General features: G+C 47.9%; 1 protein-coding gene across 2 annotated transcripts in view; it reads left to right on the top strand.

The window, feature by feature from the left end:
• Positions 1-12,382, top strand: part of HCN4 (hyperpolarization activated cyclic nucleotide gated potassium channel 4) — a 485,567-nt gene that overhangs the window by 387,106 nt on the left and 86,079 nt on the right. For both annotated transcript variants that reach the window (XM_056572770.1, XM_056572769.1), the window contains one exon: positions 6,746-6,964. In XM_056572770.1, the coding sequence (XP_056428745.1) occupies positions 6,746-6,964 (219 nt within the window). The remainder of the gene's footprint in view (positions 1-6,745; positions 6,965-12,382) is intronic.

Below are 12,382 nucleotides of genomic sequence, written 5' to 3' on the forward strand. Positions count from 1 at the left end.
TTCACCGCGGCGGTCCCAAACAGCCCGACTGACTAGCCGGGATGCTTTCACTTTCGCTTTAGAAGCGGCGGTCAGCTTTGACCTCCGCTTCTAAAGGGTTAATACCGCACATCGCCGTGATCGGCGATGTGTGGTATTAGCCGCGGGTCCCGGCCTTTGATGAGCGCCGGGACCGACGCGATATGATGCGGGATCGCGGCGCGATCCCGCTTCATATCGCGAGAGCCGGCGCAGGAAGTAAATATACGTCCTGCGTCGTTAAGGGGTTAATATAATACTACCACACACTGTACCTTCTGAATATAATACTACCACACACTGTTCCCCCCTAAATATAATACTGCCACACACTGTACCCTCTGAATATAATACTGCAATACACTGTATTCTCTGATTATACTACCACACACTATACCCTCTGAATATAATACTACCACACACACTGCACCCTCTGAATATAATACTACCACACACTCTATCCTCTGAAAATAATGTTACCACACACTGTATCCTCTGAATATAATACTACCACACACTGTCCCTGAAAATAACTCTTTAACACACTGTGCCCTCTGAATATAATACTGTCACACACTTTTTCTTCTTCTTAGTTCAGTTGAATCCCACCCCTGCACTGTCCTCCTTGAGACCCCTCTGTCCTCCTCCTCCATGCTCCTCTGTCCCCCCAGACCACTAAGTCTTCCTCTCGGCTCCTCTGTTCCACACCCCACCCCAAACCACCCCCAAGACCCCTAAATCCTCCTCCATGCTCCTTTTCCTCTCTCTGTGGACCCCTAAGTGCTCCTCGCTGCTCCTCTGCCACCTCTGTGGACCACTAAGTCCTCCTCTATGATCCTCTACCTCTCCATGGACTCCTAAGTCCTCCTCCATTCTACTCTGCCCCCTTCCGTGGACCCCTAAGTCCTCCTCCATGTTTTTCTGCCCCCCTACCCAGACCCCTAAGTCCTGCTCAAGAAAGCTGTCAGAACATGGTAGGAGTTGTAGTTGTGCAACAGCTGAAGAGCAACAGATTGGATAACACCAATCTAAACCAATATTCCCCAACCCATCAGTGGTGTATTCTAGTTTTGTGCTGCCCTAGGTTGACCCGTACTCCATCGCCCCCCATCCCTCTGCATTGATGTACAGTATATATATGATAGATGTGTGTGTTTATGTATGATAGGTGTGTATATGTATGGCAGGTGTGTATGTGTTTGATCGAGGTGTGTGTGTATGTATGAAAGATGTGTCTATAATAGATGTGTGTATATGTATGATAGATTTGTGTATGTATGATAGATGTGTATATATATGATAGATGTATGTATGTATGATAGATTTGTGTACATATGATATACGCACATCTTTCATACACACACTCATCCATCATACACACATCCATCGTACATACTCACACATCCATAATACATACACACAAATCCATCATACATACACACACATCAATCATACATACACATCCATTATAAATACACACATCCATCATACACACACATCCATCAAACACAAATCCATCAATCATTCATACACACACAAATCGATAATTCATACACACACAACCATCATACATATGCAAATCCATCATACAAACATCCATCATACATATACACATTCCGCTACCACCCCATACACACATCCATCATACACATCCCGCTATGATGAGCCCACACAAACCCGCACCTCCATTCTCACTATAGATGCCTTGATCAGCATTAATCATGGCATCTATTTGGTAAATGGTGGACATCAGCATGATTGCTGATGTCCATCATCATGAGATGCCCTCCCTTGAGTTAAATAGAGGCCTGGTCGCAATAGCAACAATAACAATAATAGCGACCTCTAAGCAACTACGTTACTGGGCTTTACACTTGATGCAGTATCACTTGATGACAGTGGTCTCCAAACTGTGAACCTCCAGATGTTGCAAAACTACAACTACCAGCATGCCCAGACAGGCTAGACAGCCAAAAGCTGTCCGGGCATGCTGATAGTTGTAGTTTTGCAACAGCTGGAGGACCACAGTTTGGAGACCACTGTTTTATGGGAATAATACTTTAATCCATACAAGATGTTTTATCATAAATCTTTTGATTGTGAGTTTCCATAACTTTAACTCCCAGCACGCCCAGACAGCAAAAGGATGTCTGGCCATGCTGGGAGTTGTAGTTTTCAGAACAGTTGGAGGCGCCTTGGTTGAGAAACACTGCATGTCACTTTGCAGCAAGGACTATGAAGTGAGCGCAGGAGCTGCTGCGCTAACTTCATAGCCATGCCATAAATGCACGTGCGCAACGTCTAAGGCAGGGTCATACTGGACGCGGGCACCGCAGGCTGGTCAGGGAAGCGGTCGCCTGCATAAGGTGTTGGCTACTCTGTCAGTATAGGATGGGTGGGTGGCTGCAATGCACTGCATAGTGATGAGCAGCAGGGGCCATATTCGAATTCACAATATTTCTCAAATATATGGATGAATATTCGTCCTATGTTCGCGAAATTCACTATCTTTGTCCACTTTTTATTTCCATGCGAAAATCATAATGAAATTCGTATAGTGCGCATTCGTGATTATATCTTTCAACTAACACTATACCCTACACTGGAACCTATCTGCTAAACTCAGGGCCGGCCTTAGGTGTTCAGGTGCCCTGTGCAAGCTAACCTTGTGGGCCCAACCCCCCCCCCCCCCCCCGTGGCCTGCCCACAATATTATTTCAAGGATAAGTTATAGATCGCTGGGCGTCTGGCAGTCGGCTGGAAGGGGGCACATGAGCGCCAACCGACACGGCCCTCCATGTACCCCATAGAGATTCATGGAGGGGGTGCCGGCCACGGCTTCCTGCGGGGTACAGAAGTCAGCTTCCAGCAAACTGCCGGGGCCTGTGCAGGAGATCATGGGGGGGGTTTACTGCTGAGACCCCCACCGATCACCTTGGTTGAATTGGTTCTCCAGCTGTTGGAAAGCTAAAACTCCCATCATGTCTGGAGAGCCTCAGGCAGTGGGAGTTGTAGTTTTGTAACAGCTGGAGAAACACAGATTGGACACAGTTTTACCCATCATCACTGCAGAACTTACAAGTGACTACAGCTCTGATGGGACAGTCAGAATACACAATATCAGTGACCTGAGTGATGTCTTCTCACCTGAGTGATATCTTCTCTGTTATCTTTTCTTCTTCATCTGGTCCAGAGTCCAGGTCTTCCTCCAGCTCCATCTTCTCTGCAGAGTCGGACATCCAGACATCATTGGCTCCTCACCAGATCCTCATCCTCTGCATGAACACAGTAATCATTATAACCTCGCCAGAAAGTGTACCCTAAATAATATAATACTGCTATACACTGTACCCTGAATATACTGCCCACACTGTACCCTAAATAAAATACTGCCATACACTGTACCCTCTAAATATAATCCTGCCCCACACTGTACCCTGAATATAATGCTGCCACACACTGTACCCTGAATATAATACTGTCACACACTGTACCCTGAATATAATGCTGCCACACACTGTACCCTGAATATAATACTGTCACACACTGTACCCTGAATATAATGCTGCCATATACTGTACCCTAAATAAAATACTGCCCCACACTGTACCCTGTATATAATCCTGCCCCACACTGTACCCTGAATAAAATACTGCCACACACTGTACCCTAAATATAATCCTGCCACACACTGTACACTAAATATAATCCTGCCACACACTGTACACTAAATATAATCCTGCCACACACTGTACACTTAATATAATCCTGCCCCACACTGTACCCTGAATATAACACTGCCCCACACTGTACCCTGAATATAACACTGCCCCACACTGTACCCTGAATATAATTCTGACATACATGCATACACATCATACATACATATACACCCCTCTTATCCTCTGTGTCCTCATCACCCCCAAAACCCCCGCCAAACCCCTCCTCATCACTACTATAACCTACCCTCTCCTCATCACCCCCATAACCCCCCTGCACCTCTCATCACCTCCATAACCCCCCCTGCACCTCTCATCAACCCCATAACCCCCTGCACCTCTCATCACCCCTATAACCCCCCCTACACCTCTCATCACCCCCATAACCCCCCTGCACCTCTCATCACCCCATAACCCCACCTGCACCTCTTATCCCCCCATAACCCCCCTGCACCTCTTATCACCCCCATAACCCCCCTGCACCTCTCATCCCCCCCATAACCCCCCTGCACCTCTCATTACCCCATAACCCCCCTGCACCTCTCATCACCCCCTTAACACCCCCCTGCTCCTCTCATAACCCCCATAACCCCTCCTGCACCTCTCATCACCCCCATAACCCCCCCTGCACCTCTCATCACTCCCATAACCCCCCCACACCTCTCATCACCCCCATAACCTCCCTGCACCTCTCATCACCCCCATAACCCCCCAGCACCTCTCCTCATCACCCCATAACCCCCCTGCACCTCTCATCACCCCCATAACCCCCCTGCACCTCTCATCACCCCCATAACCCCCTGCACCTCTCATCATCCCCCTGCACCTCTCATCACCCCCATAACCGCCCTGAACCTCTCATCACCCCCATAACCCCCCCTGCACCTCTTATCACCCCCATAACCCCCCTGCACCTCTCATCTCCATAACTCCCCTGCACCTCTTATCACCTCCATAACCCCCCTGCACCTATTATCACCCCCATAACCCCCCCTCACCTCTTATCGCTCCCCGCACTCCTGCCCCTCTCATCACCTCCACAACCCCCGTAAGTTCACTTACCTTGCCGGGGGAGAGTGAGGACGTACGCAGCTCCCTCCCCCCTGCTGTGTCACCAGAGATACGGGAGGTTTCAAGTTTGCACGGGGAAAGGAAAACACAGAGCGGGGGGAGGGGACATACGTGCACAGCTCCTCCTCACATCCCCCTGCTCTGTCTTGTGAGGACATAAGTTTGCACGGTCAAAATAAGTCACAGCAGGGGAGAGAGGACGTACATGACAGCTCCCTAATGACTGCTGTGTGTGATGGACCGGCCCTGCAATGATTCTTGCAGGCCCAGTCATAGTCCTTGAGGGCACCCAGCAGCAGTGGTCAGTGAGTGACAGTCACAGTCACTCACTGACAATCCAGTTAAAAAAAAAAAGTGAGCTGTGTCGGCCACTGGGCTCCCCTTTTTGTCATGGCGCCCTGTGCGGCCGCACAGCTTGCACACCCCAAAGGCCGGCCCTGGCTAAACTAACCTACCCTATCTAAAGTTAAAAGAAGGGAGGGATCAGTGTCCTCTGGAAGTGCCAATATTCGCGCTCCACACCGACTCACACATAAAATTTTGGGCCTTCTTTGGACCACAAGCTGGAAGCAGGGAGGGATGGTCACTTTTTTTTTTTTTTACATTGTTTTGATGTGTACTGTGAAGAAAAAAAAACAAATATTTGTCATTACGAATATATAGCACTATATTAAAAATATTCGCAAAATCGCGAAGTGCCAATATTCGTGGTAAAAATTTGCATTTTGAATATTTGAGCTCAACACTAGTCACTACACACCACAATAAAGGAAGAAGGGCAGAGCTTCCTGGATGGGACTCGTGGAGTCAGTGGCGTAGCTATAGCGGTTGCAACAGTCAACATGGCAGGGTCCCCTTTCCACATTTACATGATGGCTGGCCGCCGCCATCATTACTTATTGTCCTGATGGGACATTCTTCAAGTGCCCTGCCCCTCCTCCTCTTCCTCTCCACTCACAAAGCGGCAAGCAAAGGTGGGACAGTCGGGGCCAGAGCGTGATGATGCCTCTGCGCTGCCCTGCCCATCCAGGGATATGTCAGCAGCCTGGGTCATCAGTTGGACTCTGCTGCTGCCGTACGGGAACGTCTGGCAGCAAGGGCCGCGCTGGCACTTAAAGAATGTCTCACCAGAACAATAAGTAATGATGGCGGCGGCCAGCCATCATGTAAATGTGGAAAGGGGACCCTGCCATGTTGACTGTTGCGACCGCTATAGCTACGCCACTGACTCCAACCCAATCACTTGGCATTGCACATGCTGTTCTCAGGCTTCTCTGCTGCTCGACCATGGTAACCTATTTTATGAAGTTCCTTATGTAGTATTCTTGTACTGATGTCACTTTCAGGGGCTGTTTGGAACTCTTTAGTGACAAATGCAGCAGAGGAAAATATACAAATGTCCGAGTCTGCTCCAGTGCATGTTAGATCTGCTCTGTACGTTTACATCTAGACACAAATACATGAATTCATTAATGGTGGAGTTTATCATGTCCATACACCTGTGTTCAGCCGTAAAAAGTCACAAATTTGTTCTGTACAAAATATTTGACCTTATGCTCGTTTATACCGTACTAGCCAAGTGGGCAAAGCTTAATGTAAAAGGAAGAGCTGATTTTTGGAAAGTGGGCATGTGGGCAAATGTATGCCACCTCCTAGCCCACAACGATTTCAGTCTGAGGCACCCGGGCAGCACCAGATATGACTTATTAGTTAGAAGGCATGTGCTTATTTATAAATTAGAAGCAGAGTACTCCAGGTCAGATCAGCTAAAGATCTGCATGTAAAATGCTGCTCTTTAGTAAATCTGCCCCTATATGACAATATCTCTTTGATGAATAACACCTTTTATCTTTAGACCACTTGCACTGCACAAGACGATTCTGTTTAGTTTGTAGTGTTACAAGTTAAAAAAAACTTTATCTTTTTCTTTTTTACAGAATGCCTCTTGGGGAAAGCAATATTCCTATGCTCTTTTCAAAGCCATGAGTCACATGTTGTGCATCGGGTATGGGCAGCAGGCGCCAGTGGGCATGTCAGATGTCTGGCTTACTATGCTGAGCATGATCGTTGGTGCCACTTGCTATGCCATGTTCATTGGTCATGCTACTGCACTTATCCAGTCCCTAGATTCGTCACGGCGCCAGTATCAGGAAAAGGTACATGGACTCTCTCTAATGGTTCTTAATTTCTCTATTTAAAATCTCTTTTTAGCTGTTGTGAATTGCTTTTTAACCTTGAACAGGTAAATCAATTTTGAATGTAACTTTTAAAAAATATTGAGCTGTATTTGCATAGATGTTTTTATGAATAATGACTGAATGCATTTCAATTCGAGAGGAACTTGTATATGAGTTATTGCATTTTGTAATATCTTTGAAGTATAAAAATTGCCACATATGACGGATACAATATGCACTTTAATTACTGCACAGTGATATTCTTAGCTTTTTGCTGCCTTAGGTAGAAACTGAAATAATGTATACTAGTTGCATATTTGTATTTTAATTATTCACGAAAACAGCAATTGCTGCTTGAACTAGCAGTCTGAAATTGCTTCATTATAAGAATTGCCTTCTTTTATCTAGGCTAGCAGTGCCACTAAGGTAGCATGTTCATATGGTGTTCATGAGATCAGCAATGCCTCTGCTAACTAGAGAATTATTGTATAAATACTGCAAGCATTCCAAGAGCTCATTCACACTTCCATCTAAAAATCTGGATCGAAGCATAATAAGAATCTTTTCGTTCTGTAATTTGTTCTCAGTTGTCTGTTTTTTATTTGTAATTGTTCTTAGCAATTTTTCTTTCAAATAGCAGGGGGGCATGTATTGCCCAAGGTCAAGGCTATGTGCTGCTCATACACATAATGGAATTACTTCAGTTTGGCAGTTTGTGCAATGTTTATGCAGTTTGTGGAGCCAAAGTCAGGTTTAAATCCAAAAAGAACCAGAATTGCAAAGGAAGGCTTTTCTAGCTTTAGCTCCCAAAAATACTTCAAAAACTGCACTAAAAACTGGCAGAAAATTATCATGTTTGATTTCAGTCATGTTCTAGAGAAGAGCGAATTTTTGAAAGAAATGACACATCGTGGAGGTGTTGTCAGCATGAAAAGACCATATAGTGGCTGAATGACACAGCGTGGAGGTGTTGTCAGCATGATGAGACCATATAGTGGCTTGATGACATACCTGGATTTGTTGGCAGCATATACCGGCTGAATCACACAGCCTGGAGTTGGTGGCAGCATGAGGAGACCATATTGTGGCTGAATGGCACAGCCTGGAGTAGGTGGCAGCATATAGTGGCTGAATGAGGAGACCATAGGGCCTCACAATCCCTAAGATAAAAAGATGTATTTTCTAATTTAAATTGAAGATTTATGGTAGCTAGTGGTACCATAAAATTTTTTAGGTAATGTCCCAGGCCCAGCAGCATCAGTAAACCATATAGTGGCTGAACGACACAGCCTGGAGCTGGTGGCAGCATGAGGAGACAATAGGGCTTCACAATCCCTAAGATTAAAAGATGAATTTTCAAATTTAAATTGAGGATTTATGGTAGCCAGTGGGACCATAACATTTTTTAGGTAATGTCCCAGGCCCAGCAGCATCAGTAAACCCTATAGTGGCTGAATGGCACAGCCTGGAGTTGGTGGCAGCATGAGTAGAACATATAGTGGCTGAATGGCACAGCCTGGAGTTGGCGGCAGCATAAGGGGAACATATAGTGGCTGAATGGCACAGCCTGGAGTTGGCGGCAGCATGAGTAGAAGACATAGTGGCTGAATGGCACAGCCTGGAGTTGGCGGCAGCATGAGTAGAACACATAGTGGCTGAATGGCACAGCCTGGAGTTGGCGGCAGCATGAGGAGAACATATAGTGGCTGAATGGCACAGCCTGGAGTTGGCAGCAGCATGAGTAGAACATATAGTGGCTGAATGGCACAGCCTGGAGTTGGGAGCAGCATGAGTAGAACATATAGTGGCTGAATGACACAGCGTTGAGGTGGCGGCAGCATGAGGAGACCATATAGTAGCTGAATGGCACAGCCTGGAGTTGGCGGCAGCATTAGGAGAACATATAGTGGCTGAATGGCAGAGCCTAGAGTTGGCGGCAGCATGAGTAGAACAAATAGTGGCTGAATGACACAGCGTGGAGGTGGCAGCAGCATGAGGAGACCATATAGTGGCTTAATGACACAGCCTGGAGGTGGAGGAAGCATGAGGAGACCATATAGTGGCAGAATGAGACAGCCTGGAGGTGGTAGCAGCAACATCAGGAGTCCTGAAAGTGACAGAGTGGTGCGGTGGGTGGCAATACCAGTACCCAGTGATGAAGGTGGGTGAAAAAAGGTCTGATGTGGAGGAATGTTTGTAACTGGGGAGCAGCACCTTGAATCTGTTTGGCACTATCCATATCTGTGAAGTGTTGGTGTGGCACCATGGTCAATCTACTCTGATGCATCCGACATTGGTGGGTGGAAATCCTGGCTGATCCATGTCTGATTCCTCTTCACAAACGTCAGTCTCTCCTCATTTTTCGTGGACAGACGAGTTCTCCTTGAGGTGACTATGGCCCCGTTTCACTAAACACCCGCTCTGATGGTACACTACTGGCCAGGCAGGACAGCTTTTCCAGGTCAAACTATGCTAGTTGCGGCCAAAAATCAAGTTTTGCTGCCCAGAAGTCCAGCGGATCTTCAAGGTGTGTTGGCATGGGCATGTCAAGGTATGCCACCACCTGCTGGTTTATGTCCTGCTCCAGGTCTACCTGCTGCTGATGAGTTGCTTCACTATGCAGGTGAAGAAAGGTACTCATCAGCGACTGTAGACTCAGGCTGCTGCAGCTGGTACTGATCCTGCCACCCCACCCCTCCCCAGCAGCCATGGCAGTGGAAGGTGAGCACAAAGGGCCCCCCGAGTCAGACCTGCGAGAGGATGGACGATGGCATCAATAGGCATCGGCCAACTGACTACGTAGGATGTCTCTGTAGTAGGTCAGTTTGTCATCCCTCTCAGTGGGTGTAAAAAAGGCCTCCATTTTGTGCCGGAAGCGAGGGTCCAATAAGGCGGAGAGCCAGAAGTCATCCCTCTGCCGATTGGTGACAATTCAGCAGTCACTACACAAGCAACTGAGCATGCATCATGACATTTGTGCAAGTGACTCAGAGGGACTCCCTACCTCCATCTCTACTGCATACTGCCACGTTGTGTCTGGGTCTACTTTCTCGCCTTCCCAATAACCCTCCTTTGGCTGCTCCTGCTCCTCCTTTCCTCTCAGATGACTAGAAAAACTGCCCATTTCGTGAAACCTAAACTGTGCTCCACTGTGCCCATCCCCCTTCCTCCCCCTCCTCCTCCAGTTCAGCCCCCACAGGGCTCATGTGGCCGTGAGATGTAGGTGCCCAGTCTCAAGTGCCCTGACCAACCATCGTTTCCAACATAAATGAAGCAGTAGAATGATGTTGTTCATCCCATAATCCTGGCAACTGACGAATAATGTGGCTTCCTCAAAGGGCCTGAGCAAACGGCAAGTGTCACGCATGAGCTGCCACTGGTTGACATTGAAGTTACACAGGGGAGTACCCCTATCCTCTTGGATCATCAAGAAATCTGTGATGGCTTTTGTGTGGCAACGTCGCAAATCAGACAATGTTGGAGGATACCGTTCTGACGCTGCAGCTCAAGGAGGGTGTGCTTTGCGGTGTACGAGTGGCTGAAGTGCATGCAAAGTTTCCTTCCCATTGTTGGGATGTCTTGAAAATGGGGGGAACACTTCAGGAACTCCTTGAGAACCAAATTGAACATGTGTGGCATTCAGGGCGCATGGCTCAGCCTTCCTTTTTCGCACCGCAGACAAGATTTTCTTCCCGTTGTCGGTCACCATGGTTCCCATTTCCAGTTTTCATGGAGTAAGTTAGGCTCCGATTTCTTTATGAATGACGTATAGCTGTTCCTCCCCTGTGTGACTCCTTTCGCCAAAGCAAACCATGTAAAGAACAGCGTGACACCGCCGTGCCCTGCACACATGGTATACTGAAGGGGCACTGAGACTTGTATGTGCAGTGGAGGCTGAGGACACGGTGGAAAATGAGGAGACAGAGTTGCACACTATCACAGGACCAACGGCCTGAGAGCGTGGAGGAGGAAGTGGTGTGACCTGTCCAAGTTGCTGTTGTTGCTGTGCAGGAACCATATACACCTAGTGGGCTGTAAAGGACATGTATTGTCCATGACCATAGTTACAGCTCTAAACGTCGGTGCTGCTGTGCACTTTGGTACACACCGACAGCCCACCTTCTCTTCCACAAAATTGTGCAGGGCTGGGACTGCCTTCTTCACAAAGAAATGACAGCTTGGGACTCTCCACCTCGGCTCGGCACAAGCCATCAGTTCTCTGAAAGGCGCAGAGTCCACCACTTGAAAAGGGAGGGACTGCAGCACCAGCAACTTGGACAGGAGTACATTCAGCTTCTGTGGAGTTGGATGAGTGGGCACATACTGTTGTCTTTTGGACATGGCTTCGCTGATGGATTGCTGGTGGAATGACTGACTAAAAGTAAAAGGAGCAAGAGCATCTGGAGCAACAGAAGAAGGGTATGAAACGCAGCTCCCTTTGGCTAAAGTGGTGGAGCCTTGGCTGGCTGAAAGAAGGAGTGGCATGGCACTGGGTGATGCAGCAGGCTGGACCACTACATTGGAGCCACGGTTCTCCCAGGCCGCTTTATGGTGGTGCAGCATATGTTGACGCAGGGCCGTGGTGCCAACATTGGGAACCTGGCCACGCTTCACCTTCTGCAAACACATCTTGCATGTGGCTATGTTAACCTCCTCCGGATGCTTGATAAAAACTTCCACACCGCCGAGTAGCTGGTTTTCACACCAACAGTCCGCACTAATTGACTGCTACCGCCACTCCAGGAACTACTTTCCACTACCTCCCAGGAAGGTAGGCTGCCGCAAAGCAGGTGGTCTTCCCTGGGAATGTTTGGCTCCAGAACTTCGACTTCTGCTTCCATGCTGACTGCCAAACATGCTACCACCTTTCTGGCTCAGCTGCTGCCTCACGGGCAACCTGCAACCCTCTTCTCCTGATGATGATGAAGCCCCTTTCTGTACTTGGCTCCCAATTGCGATCGGCTTCATCATCATCAACAAGTGTCTGCACGTCACTGATGTCCTTCTCAGGTTCCTCAACAGTGTCTGCTTCAGGACCCTGAACGCTGGAAACATCATCTCCCACGTCACTCTCCTCATCACTACTTGCCCGCCTAGCAGAGGAAGCACCAGATGTCTCCTCCACTTCTTGGCTGGGCAGTAGCTTCTGAATGTCCTCTATTAGATCGTCCTCAGTGGAGCTGAACCCAAAGCATAAGATACTTCTTTAGGGGAAGGAACAGCATAGGAAAGAAGCAATGGGAGGACAGGGACTGCTCCCGGGCCATGCCAACTGAGGGTTGTGTCTGAGAAACTCACCGACTGTTGACTGTGGGTATCAGAATTCACTTGTGATGAAGTGGATGACTGTGTTAACCAATTGATGACGGCAGATGGGTTACTGGTCGAGACACGACC

The sequence above is a fragment of the Hyla sarda genome, chromosome 4 (assembly GCF_029499605.1).
Source record: "Hyla sarda isolate aHylSar1 chromosome 4, aHylSar1.hap1, whole genome shotgun sequence".
Classification (NCBI taxonomy): Eukaryota; Metazoa; Chordata; class Amphibia; order Anura; family Hylidae; genus Hyla; species Hyla sarda.